The sequence below is a fragment of the Indicator indicator genome, chromosome 15, assembly GCF_027791375.1.
Source record: "Indicator indicator isolate 239-I01 chromosome 15, UM_Iind_1.1, whole genome shotgun sequence".
NCBI lineage: Eukaryota > Metazoa > Chordata > Aves > Piciformes > Indicatoridae > Indicator > Indicator indicator.
The window spans coordinates 1,895,788-1,915,205 of record NC_072024.1 but is presented as its reverse complement, the minus strand read 5'-3'; the positions used below and the strand labels follow the sequence as shown (position 1 = coordinate 1,915,205).

At 48.7% G+C, this 19,418-nt stretch overlaps 1 protein-coding gene across 1 annotated transcript; it reads left to right on the top strand.

Moving 5' to 3' along the window:
- The first annotated feature begins 16,500 nt into the window (after positions 1-16,500).
- LRRN1 (leucine rich repeat neuronal 1) lies at positions 16,501-18,651 on the top strand. Its single transcript, XM_054387461.1, has one exon. The coding sequence runs from the start codon at positions 16,501-16,503 to the stop codon at positions 18,649-18,651; it is 2,151 nt and encodes a 716-aa protein (XP_054243436.1).
- Positions 18,652-19,418: the final 767 nt, after the last annotated feature.

Genomic DNA, 19,418 nt, shown 5'->3' with positions numbered 1-19,418 from the left:
CCCCCGGCCGGGATTTGCATGCCAATGGCAGCGTATCCCGGCAGATGTCTTGCCTCAGCCATTCACCCGCAGGAATTTGAAAAGACAAGGAGTCTTCAGAGGAACAATAGCCCTTCAGAAAGAGCAGATAAAGGCGCAGTGTGTGCGAGCCGGGGCTGCCCGCGGCTCCGCCACCTTCCTCCCGGGGCCGGGGTCACGGTGAGCCGGGGCAGGCGCTGGGGTTGAAGCGGCCGCTTCACACCTGGGGCACTGCGGGTGGGGAGCTGCTGTGTGCAGGGACCTCCTACACTGCCCCTGCTCCCTGCCTCAGCTCCTGTTCCCTGCTCTTGCCCCTGCCCCAGCCCCTGCCCCTGCCCTGCCTGCCTGCCGCAGCCCCGCCACTGCGTTCTGCACCCGCTGATGGGGCCACAGCTGGAGTACTGGATCTAGTTCTGGGCTCCCCAGTTCAAGAGAGGCAGGGAACTACTGGAGAGAGTCCAGGGGAGGCTGCAAAGATGCTGAGAGGAGCATCTCTGTGAGGAGCAAAAGCTGAGAGCCCTGGGGCTGTTGAGCCTGGAGAAGCGCAGCCCCAGAGCAGATCTGAGCAATGCTCAGCAAGAGCTAAAGGATGGGGGGCAAGTGGATGGGGCCAGAGTCTTGTCAGTTGTGCTCAGTGACAGGACAAGGGGCAAAGGGCATAAGGTGGAACCCAAGAGGTTTCATCTGAATCGGAGCAGAAAGTTGTTTGTTGTGAGGGTGCTGGAGGCCTGGAGCAGGCTGCCCAGAGAGGTTGTGGAGTCTCCTCCTCTGGAGAGCTTCCAAGCCCAACTGGGCATTGTGCTGCTGGGCAAGCTGCTGAGGGTGCCCTGCTTTAGCAGGGGGGTTGGACTGGATGATCTCCAGAGGTCCTTTCTAACCCCCACCATGCTGGGATTCTTGTTTTATGTATGGGGTTTTTTTTGTTGTTGTTGCCTTAAAGATGCTCAGAGCCCTGCGTGGCCACAAAGCAGGACAAAGGGCGGGTGGCCCTGCTCAGCTCCCCTTTGTTGGAGGCTGCCGGCTGTCAAAGGAGCCTTTGAGAGCTGGGGACAGCTCCCCCCCTCTCCTGGAACAGCCCCTTTGAGAGGGGAGAGAAAGGCATTGTGTCAGCAGGCTCTGCCACACCAGGAGAGACGCAGCAGATGTTGGCCTGCTGCTGGTTTACATCTTTCCCCGAGTTATTTAGTGCTGCTTGGGTGAGTTTTTCCCACCAGGAGAGGGAAGGAAAAGTAATGAAATCAAACTCTGAAGTAGAAAATTATGTTGTCTAAGGGAGAAAGATCAGGCACAGGATGCTCCTCGTTGTTTCCTGGAGCTGGGTGGCAGATCCCAAGTTCTGGACCTCTCCAACAAGATTTAATTTGTGAACTTTTAAGTCTTTCCTCGACTTCCCTATGAAAGGAATTTGGTATTTCTGAGCAATAAACCCTTTTACTCTTCAGAATTTACATGTACACAGGATGATCTCACACAGTCACACACTGCATCAGGTCTGGCTGGTGCTGGAAGGATGCCACCAGAGTACATCCAGAAGTCCTGAAAGCTGGACTTTAAAAGACAGACGGAGAAAGAGGAAAACCAACAATGCATGAAGCTTCCCAAATGACCCAGCAGTGGAGGGTGCAGGATTTCATAAAATTCTAGAATGGTTTGGGTTGGAAAGGACCTTAACAACCATCAAGTTCCAACTTTCTGCCATGGGCAGGGACACCTTCCACTAGCCCAGCTTGGTCAAGGCCTCATCCAGCCTGGACTTGACACCTCCAGGGCAGGAGCACTCCTGTCTGATCAGCCCTGGGGCTTTCTCACCCTCACGGCAGCTCAGCATCAAACATCAGACCCCCTCAGCCAAGTGCTCAGGGCTCCCTCCCTGCCCACTGTGTCCCAACATGGCCTGAAAAAGGGCAAATCTGGGGCTTTGCAAGAGCTAAGCTTCTGCCTTGACAGATACAAATGAATGAAACTGTTACACAGTCCCTCTAAGATCTGCATCCTGAGAGGTGTTTTGGGCTTTAAGTTGCTGAGATGCTACAGGGCATTTTCCATGGACCTAGACCAGACATGAGCGATACCTCTGACTATTAAAGGGAACCAGGGTTTCTGTCAAGTTGTATAGATGATAAAAGGATAAAAACTTTAAAATCTGAACTATGAAAGACTTTTCTTTACTGACAGGAATAACTCTGAGCACATCCAGACTTGGGCTGCAGAAAGAAACTTCTGTTCAGTCAGATGTAGCAGGGCTCAGTCTGTGTAGGCGCAGATCCAGCTCGGAGGCTGGGCAGCGCTGGGTGAAAACCACTCCTGTGTGCTTTGGGCTGCAGCTCATGGAGGAAATGTCATCACTGAAGTAAGAACTGGTTAAAGCTTTCATCATCGTGGCACAGAGAAACACTGAGGGCTGTTTGCTGTATGGAGAAATCCCACATGCTGCTGGGATGAAGCATGGTGAGATTGCTCTCTACAGCTCCCTGAAAGGAGACTGCAGTCAGGTGGGGGTTGGTCTCTTCTCCCTAGGATCAGGTGATAGAAGGAGAGCAAATGGCCTGAAATCGTGCCAGGGGAGGGTTAGGTTGGAGAGGAAAAAATTTCTTTGCAGCAAGAGTGGCCAGGGATTGGAACAGGCTGCCTGGCAGCGGGCGGTTGGAGTCCCCATCCCCGGAGGTATTCAAGAAACCTGTGTCCATGGCACTTGGGGCCATGGTTTGGAGGCCATGGTGGTGTTAGGTTGATGGTTGGATTCGATCTTAGAGATCTTCTCCGACCCAAACAACTCTGTGATTCTGTGAGATGCTGCAGCCTTTTGTTTTACCTCAGCACAGTGTGGTGGCACTGTAGGAAGCAGGGAAAAGTTTTGCTGGTGGCTGTGCTTTATTTCTGCTGCATCCTTCTGTCAGCAGGCTGGCAGCCACCAGCTGATGATATTTTTTTCTGTAGGGACACTTAAAGCACCTTGGATGAATCATAACCTCAGCCAAGAATTGGTGGTGCTGCAGCTTGTGTAGTGTAATATCGACTGCAAAGGTAATTTAGGCACGTTATTGAGTCGAGGGAATCTTTTGTTGCTGTGGTTAGGGATGGCAGCAGCTCCAAGTTCATTTCAACTATCATTTTTGATTATGGTTTTAATCTTTTGCGTGAATTGTTTAGCAGCTTTTCTCTCTGTTAATAATATGGGTAAGGAAGAAAGGATTTTTTTTTTTTCTGCTTTGGTAGATGTGTTGAAGCTCCACACCACATCATTTCTGCTGCTTCCCCAGGTGAACTCCTTGGAGCATGCCTGCTCCCAGGTCAGGCTTTGTGTCAGGCTTACAACCACGGAATCACTTTAGCTAGAGACACCAGGTCATCCAGTCCAACCATTCCCTACCTGTACCAACTCTGGTGCTGTGTCCCTAAGCACCACATCTCTGCATCTTTTAAATACCTCCAGGGATGGGGATCCAAACACCTCACCCTGGGCATCCTGTTCCAGCCTTTGAGAACCCTTTCAGGGAAGAAGTTTCTTCTCATGTCCAACCTAAATCTCCTCAGCTGCAACCTGAGGCTGTCTCTTCTTGTCCTATCACTTGTTACTATGGAGAACAGACCAACATCCATCTCACTTCAACCTCCTCTCAGGGAGTTGAACAGAGCAGTGAAGTTTCCCCTCAGCCTCCTTTTCTTCAGACTCAAGACTCAGATCAAGCATCAGAAAAAGGCAAAAGCAAAGGGAAGAAGTTCAGTGCCATTTCCAGGAGAGTGCTGGCTGGTCATGGCAGTTCTTTTCCCTATTTCCCACCCAGCAGAGCAGCAGGCTGCTGACAATATCTGCAGAGGAACCAAACGTTTTGAGAAGCGAGAATCCTCTCCTTTCAGCGGGGAGGTGGCTGTGCTCTGGAGCCCTGATTAATATAAATGAGTTGTAATTTTCTGCCCAAGCCACCCCAGTTCACAGAGATTGTTCCATTGGCAGACATGTGGTCTCCACAGCTGTCCCCTCATTTGTGTATGAAATGGAAACACTGGTGGCATTTGTAGGTTACCATAGCTACACGAACAATACACGTGTGAGGCTTCATCCTGCCAAGCTCCAGATGATTTTTTTTTTTTCTTTCCTTTTTTCTTTCCCCTCCCTGGCAGACATTTTGTAGACACAGGACTGGAGAAAATCAATGTAAAGTTTTTTGGAAGCACATAAATCCATCTCTCCTCTCTTCTGTTTAGATCATGCTTGTTGCCAGGCATGATGCATCTCAGCCTCAGGACAGCTGAGGGAGAGCAGGGTTAGACTGGAGCTGAGGAAGAAGTGCTTCAGTACCAGGGTAGTGAGACAGTGGAACAGGCTGCTCAGGGAGACTGTGGATGCCTCCTTCCTGGGGGTGCTCAAGGCCAGGTTGGATGAGGGCTTGAGCAGCTGAGTCTAGTTGAGAGGCACCCCTGCCCATGGTGGGGAGGTGGGAGTAGATGATATCTCCAACCTAACAGTAGCCTTCCAGTACCTGAAGGGGCTACAAGAAGGCTGCAGAGGGACTGTTCCCAAAGGCCTGCACGGACAGGACCAGGGGCAGTGGTTTGAAATGAGAGCAGAGCAGATTGAGATTGGATGTGAGGAACAAGTGCTGCACCAGGAGGCTGCTGGGACACTGCAACAGGTTGCCCAGGGAGGTGGTTGGGGCCCCATCCCTGGAGATATTCAGGGTCAGGCTGGAGAAGGCTCTGAGCAACCTGCTCTAGTGGAGGATGTCCCTGCTGCCTGCAGGGTGGTTGGACTGGATGACCTTTGAAGGTCCCTTCCAACCCATTCTATGACTCTGACCACTTTGATAAGAAACACTCCACTGAAGTTGTGCATTACCTAGACAATGACCTGTCCAGTCTCATTCTTTCCCTGCAGCTGTGTAATTAAGTCTTCACTAGTGGACTTCATAAGATCAAACTACACAAGTCCAGCCAGGCCAAAGAGGTAACAAAGTTCTTTCCCACCACCCTCTTGCTCATTGCTGCTTAAAGCCCTGCAACTTTCCTCAGATGTTGTTTTGCTAGTTGGATGTCATTTTGCATTTTCCTACCTATGGAAAATACTGGATTGGCCTATTTTGGATTGGCCTAATTCTCCTCCTCTTGAAGGGAGCAGAAGTCTTTGGCATCAGTGGGAGGAGAATTAGTCTCTGCTCTTAAATTCTACTGCAGAATGTGTTTTGTGACTTCACCTGCTAATTCAGAAGATGTTGATTTGGGGACACAAACCAGCATTTTCTTGGCTTTCCAGCTGGCTGAATTATCAAGACAAACAGGTCCTGCTTTTTTTTTTTTTTTTTTTACTTGGAGCACTGTTTCTAAAGATCAAGATTTGAGCTGCAGTAGATACCTTCTGCTTTTTTCTTTCCTTTATAACTTAAAGAAGGACAGGACAAAGCAATTGTAAGTAACAGCCTTGAAATATTTAACAGGATGCTGTACTGAGAATGCACAGAATATGTGAAAGTGCCAGGGGAAACAGCTCTTTCTCTGCTTTACTGGGCACAGCAACCTCACTCCATCATTCTGTCTCCTGAGGTGCTGCCCTTCAGGCCTCAGGGCAGGCACAGGGCAGTATTTCCACAAGCCAAAGAGGTCCATTTGATGCTGGAGACAACGATTCCTCCTGGGGTTTATTTAGAGTTTGTGACCACCTGATGTCCAGGTATTCAATTGCCCAGCCTCTAGTGACTCCAGCCATTTATGCTCCTGTCAGCTTTGATCAGAGCAGGAGTCTCAGCTGCATTTAGGAGCCAAGCTCCTCTCTATGAAGGTCTTTGGCAGGGTTTGCCCCTTCCTGGTTACTCTGCTGTTGGCAAAGGAGCACGTGTGGCTGCTCCCAGCACAGCAGCTCCTCACCTCTACCCAGCCATGTCCCACACAGCAAGGGTGGGCAAGGTGTGGGTAGCTTGTGCAGGAAGGGGAGATTCACACTAGAGAGAAGGAAGAATTTTGCACTCAGGGTGGTGAGTTGCCCTGGTTGCCCAGAGAGATGGAAGATGTCCCATCCCTGGAAACATTCCAGCTCAGGTTGTTTGGGGCTCTGAGCAACCTGATCTAGTGGAGGATGTCCCTGCTGACTGCAGGGGGGTTGGACAAGATAACCTTGAAAGGTCCCTTCCAACCTAAAGCATTCTGTGGCTCTTGCATGGGAAGGGAGCAAAACCCCAGGCAGGTGTCAGAGGGGTGGTGATCTTCGTGCCACGATGCCCCAGGAGCAGGACTACAGCAAGACCTACCCAGCAGCTTGTTTCTACACTGCTGTGGGTGTAAGCTGCCACTGCCTGGCAGCTTGAGTCTCAGCTGGACAGTGCAGCCCCATCTTTCCTGGGGACTGCCAGTGAGGAGGTCCCAATAGGCCCCCCAGGCCTGGCTGGGCTCATCTAGTCCAACCTCAGTCAGCAGGGACATCTGCAACTACAGCAGGTTGCCCAGAGCCCCAGACAACCTGACCTGGAATGCTTCCAGGGATGGAGCTTAAGTAATTTCAGCCCAAGTAACTTCTGAGAAACACCTAAAAGTGATTTGGAGAGAATCCTTGATCTTCATAAAGTAGCAATCTAAGCTTGGATTGCCTTTTTGTACTTTGACAATCTTTACCATGGATCTAATGGATCCTCCACTTTCACTTTTCACACATCATATGATTTGATTAAGCAAGCCCAAAAATACCTAGTGAAAGGATACCTGGCTAATGTGCTGCATAGAATGATGAGGATGCAGATGAGCTACTGATTGGCCTTGCTCATTTTGGAAATTACAAATGATCCATCACTCTTAACAGAGAGAGAGTAAATATTGATGGCTACAAAGACCCAGCACTCACAACAGGCACTGCAGTGCAAAGAGAACTTTGTTCTACCTGCAGGTGAACCACTCCTGTGAACCAGTTGTAAAATAGAGCTGCTTGAAAATAGGTCTTGAAAATAGTTTCATCCAAGTATAAGGCACTAAATAAAAGCAGAGAAATGGGGTTTGGTACTTCCCTTGTAAGTGTTTCCCTTTCTCTTTCTGCCCCCCTGAAGTCAACTAAGGCCAGTCTAGAATCACAGAATGGTCTGAGTTAGAAGGGACCTCCAAAGGTCATCTAATCCAACCCCCTCTGCAGTCAGCAGGGGCATCCTCAACTAGATCAGGCTGCCCAGAGCCCTGTGGAGGCTCACCTTGAACATCTATACCAATTAACCATTCCTGTGCTCCAGGGGTCACCTCAACAAGGTGAAGGCTTCATCTATAAAGCATCAATACCCTCAAATTTTGGGGAGAAACAACTGAACTCCACTTTCTCCAACAGGCAGCAATTTTAGTCCCTCTCTATCCTGCAAACACTTCTGAAACAAATCCATTTGTGGAAAAACAAGTGCCTTGGCCATGCCAAGACTGATGACTAGAGCTAAGGGAACAATTGATAGCTCTGTTCTTAAACACACAAATACATTAACTGGGAAGTATTTTCTTTCAGTTCATCTCAGGAGCTTCTTCAAGCAGGACTGTGATGATTTCTGCATGAAACAAAGTGAGTCTCGATATCAGGGATACCTGAGATCAGTAGCTCAATACAGGCTACTACCACTGGAAGCATCCTCAGCTGACGGACTTTCCTCTCCTGATGGCATGGCAGGTGACCTGCTCTGTGTTCCAGGCAATGTGACTCAAGCAGTTTTGGAACAACATTATGATGGAAAACATAGAATTATAGAAGTCTTCTACAGCCCAAATTATTCTAAGCTCACCCAGTCCAACCATTCTTTAACTCTATCAAGGTGGGTCCTAAACCACATCCCTCAGCACCACATCTCTGCCTCTCTGAAACATCTCCAGGGATGAGGATTCAACCACCTCCCTGGGCAGCCTGGTCCAGTCTTTGAGAACCCTTTTAGTGAAGAAGTTTCTTCCAATGTTCAACCTAAACCTCAGTGCAGTGTGATGTTGGGTCACCAGTTGTGAATGGAAGCAGGAGGACTTCAGAAACCCAGACAGACCTCCTCTAGGAGCCCAATAAAAAGCATGAAAAGACTTGTGAAAGGCGAGGGTCCTGTAGTGTAGCTCTCTCACTGGAAAGAAAGTATTTTTTTTTTCTTAGCTCAGAGTCAAGCCTCAGTTCAGAGCAGCACCAACCCCAAATCTATGGCCACTTAATGGAATTCCTTCCACTCCCATCTCGACTTGGTTGAATTCCAGATCTTTGTCTTGGTGCTATCAGGCTTTCTATTGGATCTTAGCACCTCCCCTGCTAAATCCATTTCTGGTTTTGTTGGTACGTCCATAATCTGGAGTGAAGTGTGAGGTGTCTCCATATCAGTTGATTCAAGAGATGGTTTCAGTGACATTTATATGTAAATATAGCCCAGCACAGAGAATTGGATCTTGAAAACATATAATTCCTAGGGGGAAAAAAATCAATAGAATCTCTTATTCTAAGGGCTGAGGAAGCCTGCTGCAAGTCTGAACTGCACAGACAGATGTAGGCCAGGAGTAAAGTAGAGTTCAATACTTAATCATCAATGACTGAACACTAAACACAGAGTACAGCCCAGGAAATGGAGGATCCAAGGGCTGGAGCAGCTCTGCTGTGAGGACAGGCTGAGGGAGCTGGGGGTGTGCAGCCTGGAGAAGAGAATGCTCCAGGGGGACCTTAGAGCTGCCTTCAGGTACCTAAAGGGATCCTCTAGGAAGTCTGCTGAGGGACTTTCCATGAAGGTATTGGGAGACAGGCCAAGGGGGAATGGTTTGAATCTGAGGCAGAGCAGGGTTGGACTGGAGCTGAGGAAGACGTTCTGCAGGATGAGGTTGCTGAGACTCTGGCACAGGTCGCTCAGGGAGGCTGTGGATGCCTCCTCCCTGGAGGTGTTCAAAGCAAGGTTGGATGAGGCCTTGAGCAACCTGGGCTAGTTGAGAGGTGGTGTTCCACCTTGCCCTATCACATCACACCACTGAAAAGAGCCTGGCCCCTTCTGACTTCTTCAGATACTTAGGAGCATTGCTCAGATCCCCTCCGGAGCTGCTTTTCTCCAGGCTAAACAGCCCCAGGGCTCTCAGCCTTTCCTCATCACACAGATGTTCCAGTCCCTTCTGCTGGACACTCTCTAATATTTCCCTGTCCCTCCTGAACTGGGGAACCCAGAATTGGATACAATACTCCAGCTGTGATCTCACCAGAGTAGAGTAGAAGGTGAGGAGAACCTCCCTTGACCTGCTGGCTACACTCTTCTTCACGCACCCCAGGACACCATTGGCTTTCTTGACCACAAGGGCACTCTGCTGTCCCATGGAGAACTTCCTGTCCACCAGGACTCCAACCAAGGTCCATCTCCGTGGAGGCTTTTTCCAGCAGGTCAATCCCTAACGATTTCCTCCAGGCAGGGCTGATTTGATGTTGATTTTATAACTACCTCCTGAGCTACTGACTCATTGCAGGTTTTATTTATTGGCTTCCATTTCTAGCATAGGAAATTTATTTTTTTTTCTTTTTTTTTCCCTGGCATCCTTTATGGTAGTAACAACTCCTTCCACACTGGGGTCTTTCCCAACTGTGAGGGATTTCTGAGTGACTCATCAAACTGGAGTTTGATCTAGAACTGTGTAGGAAGCAAAATAATCACACTCCCAGAAAGCCAGTCAGCAAAAAAAATAAAGAAGGAAAGAGGAGAGGAAGAGGATTTTTCTGTTGCTTCATGAAAATCCTGGGGAGTTCTGGCATCCAGATTTCTTGTGGTGAAAAATCTTGCTGGTGTGCTCCCTGGTTTATTATTATTAACACTTCCACTAGCCAAGTCAGAAAACAAGAAGGAAATCCTACTCCTGAACCCAACCTGTGGCCCTTTTAGAGCGATTTCTCTTTCTGCTTCCTTTTTTTTTTTTTTTTTTTAATTGGAGCTGCACTGATTTTGATAGTAAGAAGTGGAGATTGTCTGGGTTGTAGGATGAAATCCACATCAGCTAAAAAGATGGGTAACAGATAACAAGCTGTTCAGATGCTTCTATAAGGATCTTAGATCCCAGATATTCATAGATTTGTGGAATGGTTTCGGTTGGAAGGGACCTTAAAGCTCATCCAGTTCCATTCCCCTGCCATGGGCAGGGACACCTCCCACCAGCCCAGGCTGCTCAAGGCCTCATCCAGCCTGGCCTTGAACACCCCCAGGAAGGGGACATCCACAGCCTGGCCAGGCAACCTGTCCCATTCCTGCTCTTCCAGAGGCAGCAGCATTTCTCTAGCCTTGCTCATCTCTCACTCCTCAGCCAGCAGATGCAGAGAGTGCACAGCATAGCTGGAGCAGGGCTTTCAGAGTTAGTTATGCTCTGTAAATTTTAGACACTGTACAAGCTCAAACCAATTAGGTTTAAATCCTCTCTTGCATTTCAAATGTACATCAGGCTGAGAGTGCCTTACAACATGTGCAGGTGGAAATGGAAATGGTTTGTCCTCCATCAGCTGCAGGTACCTGTCCTGTGCACCAGTGCAGAAGAAGAGGGCTGCCAGCAGGGTCTCATGAAAGCAGTTTGTGACTTGAGAGTGGAAGTTATTGGGTTGGCTGTCAGGAAAGCTGGCCTGGTGAAAGAGTTTTATCTGGTAATGAGGTGGAATGAGGATAATAATGATTCTTCTGCATCAGATGGAATAAAAGCTTTCCTACTGCCTTCATACTGAACAGAGACAGGATAGGAAATGATGGGCAATAAAAGAACAGCCCCTGATGGCCCAAGATAAATCTGGCTTATGAGAATAATGACAAAAAAAGAGTAGCTAAGTCTTATGTCAGAACATTACTGCTGTCCAAATGTACAGAAGTAATAGAACCACAGAATTGTTTGGGTTGGAAAAGCCCTCTGAGATCACCAAGCCCAACCTTCAACCCAGCCCCACCATGGCCATCAAACCATGGCCCCATGTGCCATGGCCACAGGTTTCTGGAACACCTCCAGGGATGGGGACTCCACCACCTCCCTGGGCAGCCTGTGCCGATCCCTGACCGCTCTTGCAGCTAAGAAATTGTTCCTCATTTCCAACCTAACCCTCCCCTGGCACAATTCCAGGTCATTTCCTCTCCTTCTGTCACCTGATCCTAGGGAGAAGAGCCCAACCACTACCTCTCTTCAACCTCCTCTCAGGGAGCTGTAGAGAGCAATGAGGTCTCCCTCAGCCTCCTCTTCTCCAGGCTGAACACCCCCAGTTCCCTCAGCTGCTCCTCCCCAGCCCTGCTCTCCAGACCCTTCCCTAGCTTTGTTGAAGCTTTTCAGGTTTGAAATGGTTTTCTGAGGGTTGTTTTTGTCCCCAGACCAAAGAGCCCATGTTGTTTGACAGCCCACAGCTCAGAAGGCATTCATTATCCCTCAGCTTTCTAATGTGACTTGGTAATGGCAGCTTGCAGGAGATTTTCAAGCAGATGACAGAAGCTGGGTTGCAATTCCATGGTTGATGTGGTGGGCCCTGAAGGGGAGTAGAAGGGGCTGGATGCCACACAGTTGTGCTCTCTGCAGGGTACCCAGCCCCTTCTACTCAGCATCAGTGTATCAATGAAAAGAGTTTTTGTGCTCTCCTCCAAACTCACTTCAACAATGTAATGAAAAGCACTGTATCAGCTGCAAGGCTGAAGAATAAAGCTCCATGAGGTAGGAACTCCAAAGATCTACCAGGCAGTTTCTGCAGCACAGGCTTTATGAACAGGATGCTCTTTGCCTTTGGTGGAGATAAGAGCAGTGTTTTTCAGAGGAACCACTGACAGAGGTTGCCCTGAAATACAGCAAGCGGCCTCCTCACCAGAGCTTAGTCTAAAATAAAACACAGCCTTCACTGGGATGGAATTTGTCTACAGACAGGGACCAGAAGTTTGCTTTATTTGCAAGGACAAAAAAACTCCACCCAAAGCTTAACTACTGTAAAGCCCTGAGGATGTTTGGGAACTTTCTGCTGTTATCACATCTCCTAAAGGGCTTGTCTTAGCTTTTAATAACAAGCTGCCATCTTCAGAGTTTGGAAAGCTTTTCACCTGATGTCACTCTGCTTGGCATTTCGCACAGTTCAGGCTGGTAAGCAGCTGATTTCCTGCTACATCAGAGACTTTACACAGCTCAGTGGTCCTGCACCTGGGGAGGAACACTCCCCTGCAGCAGTACAGGTGAGAGGTGACCTGCTGGAAAACAACTCCATGGAGAAGGACCTGGGAGTGCGGGTAGACAAGAAGTTCACCATGAGCCAGCAATGTGCCCTGCTGGCCAAGAAGGCCACCTGGGGTGCAATAAGAAGAGTGTGACCAGCAGGTCAGGGGAGGTGTTACTCACTCTCTGCTCTGCCCTAGTGAGGCCCCATATGGAGGACTGGGGCCAGTTCTGGGCTCCCCAGTTCAATACAGACAGGGAAATACTGGAGAGAGTCCAGGGGAGGCTACAAAGATACTGAGGGGCCTGGAGCAGCTCTGTGAGGAGCAAAGGCTGAGAGCCCTGGGGCTGAGAGCCTGCAGAAGAGCAGTCCCAGAGGTCAGCTGAGCAATGCTCAGCAAGAGCTGAAGGAGCTGTGGGGGGCAAGAGGCTGGGGCCAGACTCTGCTCAGTGGTGCCCAGGGACAGGACAAGGGGCAAGGGGCACAAACTGGAAGTCAGGAGGTTCCATGTGAAGATGAGGAGAAAGTTGTTTGATGTGAGAGTGCTTGAGGGCTGGAGCAGGCTGCCCAGAGAGGTTGTGAAGTCTCCTTCTGTGGAGAGCCTCCAAGCACCCCTGGGTGTTGTGCTCCTGGGCAAGCTGCTGGAGCAGGGGGGTTGGACTGGATGATCTGCAGAGGTCCCTTCCAACTCCTACCATGCTGGGATTCCATGAGGGTGTTTCTATGGCAGTAATTTCACAAGTGATGATGATGATGGTGGGGAAACAAGGAAGCTGCACAAGTCACTATCAGCACAGACAATTTTCTGAAAGACTATCTGCAGCACTTAGGCTTCTGATCTCAAAATATTGCTGTGGAGAGATGTGTTGGTGCTGCAGATCAGCTTGGGGCTCACAGCAAGTGCCAAATAAATTGCTTGTCTTAGCCCCAGGTAATTTTCTCTGTGTTTCTGATCCCTCCAAGTGTTACCCAGGTACAGTCAGTACAAACAGCTGCCAACCACAAGCTCTGCTGATGCTCCTTGCAACAAAAAAGAGATTTTGCAAGAGCTGAATGACCTCACTGTGGAGAGAGAAGATTTTTCTGTACCAGCACGGTTATTTCAGAACAGACACCCAAATAACCATGATAAAGCCATACTGCTTCTTTCTTCTGCAGCATTAATGCAGTTGCTGAGGAAGGGACAAGACCGTAAGAGAATGCCAGCATGGTGGGCTTGGAAGGGACCTCTGGGGATCATCCAGTAACAACCCTCCTGCTGAAGGAAGGGCACCTTTAGCAGCTTGCCCAGGATCACAATGCCTGGGCAGGTTTAGAAAGCTCATTTGAGTCCAGAGGAGGGCAGCGAGGCTGGGGAAGGGTCTGGAGAACAGGGCTGGGGAGGAGCAGCTGAGGGAACTGGGGGTGTTCAGCCTGGAGAAGAGGAGGCTGAGGGGAGACCTCGTTGCTCTCTACAGCTCCCTGAGAGGAGGTTATCTAGCACAAAACATTGAATCATAGAATTGTTTTGGTTGGAAAAGACCTCTAAGACCATTGAGTTCAACCTTCGACCCAACAGCACCGTGGCCATTAAATAATGTCCTGAAGTGCCATGTCCAGACATTGCTGCAGGGATGGTGACACTACCACCTCCCCAGGCAGCCTGTTCAATACTTGTAAGGCAGGAGGTGTCCCTGACAGCCCATGGCAATGGGGTTGGAACTAGATGATCTTTAAGGTCTATTCTAACTCAGGCCATTCTATGATGATTCTGTGATTGGCATCACTTAACATTGTGCTATTTTTCCCTGTGGAACACTAAATTGTCACAGAGGTGCCTGTGGCCAGTCCTACCAATGCTGCAAGGACAGAAAAGCTGAGCTATCCAGAGGAAAAGCCAGGGCTATTGATGACCCCTCAGAGAGCTGGCAGCTTCTTCTTACAACCACAAGAGCCAAGACGGTCAATCATATACAAACAGCAGAAGAAAAGCAGCTGTTGCTATTTATAGATTCACAGAATGATTTCTATTTGAAGGGACCTTGAAGATCATCCAGTTCCACCCCCCTGCCATGGGCAGGGACACCTTCCACCAGCCCAGCCTGCTCAAGGCCTCATCCAGCCTGGCCTTGAACATCTCCAGGGAGGGGACACCCACAACCTTCCTGGGCAACCTGTTCTAGTGTCTCCCCACCCTCACTGTCAAGAATTTCTTCCTCATCTCCAGTCTCAATCTGCCCTTTTCCAGCTCCAAGCCATTGCCCCTGTATCCTTTACTTAGTTGCACCTCACCCTGCAGTGCACTTTTCCACTGATAGCAGCTCCAGGTTTTCTCAGTGATGGATGAGGTTTCACAGCACAAGCGAAAGTCCATGGCTTGGCTTTTCCCTCATGCTGTGGCCCCTGAGCTGCCATTCAGAGAAGCAGAGCACTGAAAATGGACTGGAGCGTGTGGAGCAGATCAGAATTTACTGGATTGGCATTTAGAGCCTCATCCCAGCTGCCCTGGGCTGGGGCAGGTTGCAGACAGTAATGTGCAGGTCATTTCTAAAGAACATTTTCCACTTAGAGCAAATTAAATCCATTTGCTGTAGAAAATAGCTAGAGAGGAGAAAGTGTCACCAGGACCTTGTAAAATCGTATGTCTGCAGTGATCAGAGCCCCACAACTGCAGCCAATAAACCCAGAAATGCCTCCTTACCAAAGAGGAACAATAAATGGCATGTGCAAGGAAGAGGATCTAAATATTCAACAAAGGAAGGATCAGATGTGATATATTTTTTTCTCCACCATCTAGATATGCTCCAATGTATTTGAAAGGAGGCTTTGAAATGTCTTTTCAGGTAGTTTCCTTTTGAAGGTATTACAGGAATGGTACAACTTCAACAGAGCTAAAGCACTGCTAAAACATCAGCAGGGCCCACAGCTTTTAGGGCAGGGCTCCTTTATCTTCATCTGGTTAGGCAGAAGTTACTAAGCCAAGGCTGTGAAGCTGGACCAGAGATCTCTCACATTGTTTTGGTTGGGAATGACCTCCAAGAGTCCAACACTCAAGCCAACACCACTGTGGCCATTAAACCATGTCCCAAAGTGCCAGCAGCACTCCCAGGTCCTTCTCTGCAGAGCTGCTTTCAGCAGGTCACCTCTCACTTGTACTGTTGCAGGAGGTTGTTCCTCCCCAGGTGCAGGACCCTACACTTGCCCTTGTGAACCTCACAAGGTTCCTCTCCACCTGTCCAGGTCTTTTCAATAAAGTGAGAATGAAAAAGATTTTCCTAGGAGCTCAGCTTGTCCTTGAGTTTGTGTTTAAAGAGTGATGACACAACAGGTTTGGGAGGTACAGGGGACACTGCTGGGCTCATTCAAACTTCCTGCTGCATGAACAGCTCCAGGCTAAGAAGACACAAATGGTACAGCTGTAGAGCAGTTTGGAATGGTGGTAAGCAATTCCCAGAGGGTGCAGAGAGCCATGCAAACAGCTGGAATAAGGAGAGGACGTTCAGTTAATCAAATTTACTGCCATTGTTTGGTGCTTAGCTGGATTAAATCTAAGCTGTTATCTGGAACCGATTTGCTTAACTCGGATCAAGTTTGGCAAAGTTCAGCCGCATTTAGCTTGAAATTTAAAAAGCCTGAATTCCCCACACCTGGAATCTCAACCCTGGGGCCAGCTCTGGCACCCAGACTCCCATGAGGATTACACTGAACCTTCCTTTGAGACCCAGCTGCAAGGGTGTTCTGTACCCTGTGCATTTCTCAAGCCACTCAAACAAATACGAGTTAAAAAATAAAAATAATAAAACTTCTGCTTTTAAATAAAACTAAAAGGTTTTGTTTTTCAATAGAATTAAAAGAATCACAGACAGCCAGGTTGGAAGAGACTCCAAGGACCATCTGGTCCAACCTTTCTAGGTGATGGTGTAGTTGAAATGAGCTGGCCCAGCACCCTGTCAAGCTGAGCCATAAAGGTTTCACTTGCAAAAAACTTGAGCTTTCTGATGTAAATCCCAAGCAGGAGAGAGCGCCAAACCCTCCATAACTGAACTCCACCAGATCAGGATTCTCTAAGAGAGCTGAATGGTAAAATAATGCTTGGTTTTAAATATTTTTCTCTAAAAGATGAGAAATGAAATAAAACATGAGCAGTCTACGAGATGATCTTAACTTGTACTCTCTTCTGTTTCCAGGAACATCGCCAGGCACTGATTTGCAGAAGACTGTGGAACACAGAGGAGCAACTGAGAGCCTTCAGAGCAGTTCCTGTCTTCTCTAAACTCAGAAGCCCATCTTTCACCTTCTGGATGTCCCAGCCTTTCACCTTAACCTCTAAGCTTTACGTTTTCTGCCTGATAGCAGCTTGCCCTCTGGATCTGTCGCTGTGCTAAGGGGCTGAGGCTGGCAGCATGGCGAAGGTTGGAGTTGTTTTAACTGTCTGCCAGTTGGTGCTAGAATTGTTAATGAATTCATTAACTGAGTCTTCCATGCAGAGTAACGAATGTCCACAGCTTTGTGTGTGTGAAATCAGGCCGTGGTTTACACCTCAGTCAACGTACAGGGAAGCCACAACAGTTGACTGCAACGACCTCCGGCTAACAAAAATCCCCAGCAACCTTTCCAGCGACACCCAAGTCCTTCTGCTCCAAAGCAACAACATTGCAAAGACCACAGACGAACTCCAGCAGCTCTTTAATTTAACAGAGCTGGATTTTTCACAGAACAACTTCACGAGCATCAAAGACGTGGGGCTCTCAAATCTCACTCAACTCACCACTTTGCACCTGGAGGAAAACCAGATCACGGAGATGACCGACTACTGCCTGCAAGACCTCTGCAACCTTCAGGAGCTCTACATCAACCACAACCAGATCAGCAGCATCTCTGCCAACGCATTCTCAGGCCTGAAGAACCTTCTGAGGTTACACCTCAACTCCAACAAATTAAAGGTGATTGACAGCCGTTGGTTTGTTTCCACTCCTAACCTGGAGATTCTCATGATTGGAGAGAATCCAGTGATTGGTATACTAGATATGAATTTCAAACCACTCTCAAACTTAAGGAGCCTGGTTTTGGCAGGCATGTATCTCACAGACATCCCTGGCAACGCCTTGGTAGGCTTGGATAGCCTTGAAAGTCTTTCCTTCTATGACAACAAGCTGGTAAAAGTTCCTCAGCTGGCACTTGAGAAAGTTCCCAATTTAAAGTTCCTGGATCTCAACAAAAACCCCATTCATAAAATCCAAGAAGGTGACTTTCGAAACATGCTGAGATTGAAAGAGCTTGGGATCAACAACATGGGAGAACTGGTCTCTGTGGACAGGTATGCACTGGATAACCTGCCTGAGCTTACCAAGCTGGAAGCCACCAACAACCCAAAGCTGTCTTACATCCATCGCCTGGCGTTCCGCAATGTTCCCGCCCTGGAGAGCTTGATGCTCAACAACAATGCCTTGAACGCTGTCTACCAAAAGACAGTGGAATCCCTCCCAAACCTGCGTGAGATCAGCATCCACAGCAACCCGCTCAGGTGTGACTGCGTCATCCACTGGATCAACTCCAACAAAACCAACATCCGATTCATGGAGCCTCTCTCCATGTTCTGTGCCATGCCTCCGGAGTACCGAGGGCAGCAGGTGAAGGAAGTGTTAATCCAGGACTCAAACGAGCAATGTCTTCCAATGATCTCTCATGAGACCTTTCCTAATCACTTGAACTTGGACATTGGCATGACAGTGCTTTTGGACTGTCGGGCCATGGCAGAACCTGAGCCTGAAATTTATTGGGTCACCCCTCTAGGCAATAAAGTGACTGCTGAAAGCCTCTCTGACAAATACAAGCTGAGCAGCGAAGGCACCTTGGAAATCTCCAACATCCAGGTGGAAGACTCTGGGAGGTACACCTGTGTTGCTCAAAACATAGAGGGGGCCGACACGAGGGTGGCCACCATCCGGGTGAACGGGACGCTCCTGGACAGCACCCAGGTCCTCAAGATCTATGTAAAGCAAGCCGAGTCCCACTCCATCCTGGTCTCCTGGAAGGTGAATTCCAACGTCATGACTTCCAACCTAAAATGGTCCTCGGCCACCATGAAGATCGACAACCCCCACATCACCTACACTGCCAGGGTGCCCGTGGACGTGCACGAGTACAACCTCACGCACCTCCAGCCATCCACGGATTACGAGGTGTGCCTGACCGTCTCCAACATCCACCAGCAGACGCAGAGGTCCTGCGTGAACGTCACCACCAAGAACGCAGCTTTCGCCCTTGACATCTCCGACCAGGAGACCAGCACCGCCCTGGCAGCCGTCATGGGATCCATGTTTGCCGTCATCAGCCTCGCCTCCGTCTCTGTTTACATCGCCAAAAGGTTCAAGAGGAAAAACTACCACCACTCCCTGAAAAAATATATGCAAAAGACCTCTTCCATCCCACTCAACGAGCTCTACCCACCCCTCATCAACCTCTGGGAAGGCGACAGCGAGAAAGACAAGGATGGTTCTGCGGAGACCAAGCCCACCCAAGTCGACACATCCAGAAGCTATTACATGTGGTAACTCAGAGGATAATTTTTTGCTTCTGGTAGTAAGGAGCACAAAGACTTTTTTTTTGCTTTATTCTGCAAAACAAACAAACAAACAAAACAAACCAACCAACCCTGAGGAGTCGAAGACTTTTGTATTTTTGCCTTTGCTAGTTGGTGGCAGAGCGGCCAGGCCAGGTGGAGATTTCAGGATTTTTTTAGTATAGCGTATCGCAACCAGTTGACACAAATGGCAGCTTCACCCAGCTTCCACCTTTTCATTTCTTTGGATTTGGGTTCTTCTTTTCCCTTTGTTTTTTTTATTTTTGTATCATGCTAAACTTAATGCTGTTCTAACTACAGAGCTGAAGCAAACCGAGGAGAAGCTGTGCTCACCTTGGGAGCCAGCAGCAGCAGCAGCAGCAGGGCCCCCCTTCTCTGAAGCCATCTGTGGAGCACAGCATGCAATACACAGTTTTGAGGCTGCATTGAGCTAGGTGTGCAAGGCTGGGCTGAGGACTTGGGACACTGAGAGAAGACCTGGAAGGATGTTAGTTGACTGTACTGTAATGTTGTATCAACTGATTGGAAGGGTTTTGACTCAGAGCATTGAGTGTTCTTTTCTTGTCGTAGTAGCTGAGAAGGTTTTTAGGTGAAGCTAACAGGAAATAGGAAAATGTACATCTGATTTTTTTTTAATGTAACAGACTACATGTTAATTGTTCTTCTTTTTCCTTCACTTTAGTAGGTACTTTTGAAGAATATTAGAGTTTTGTTGTGTTGAAATCACCCACACGTGGT

Coding starts and splice junctions, on each gene's coding strand:
- LRRN1 (XM_054387461.1), top strand. CDS start 16,501: ATGGCGAAGGTTGGAGTTGTTTTAACTGTCTGCCAGTTGGTGCTAGAA.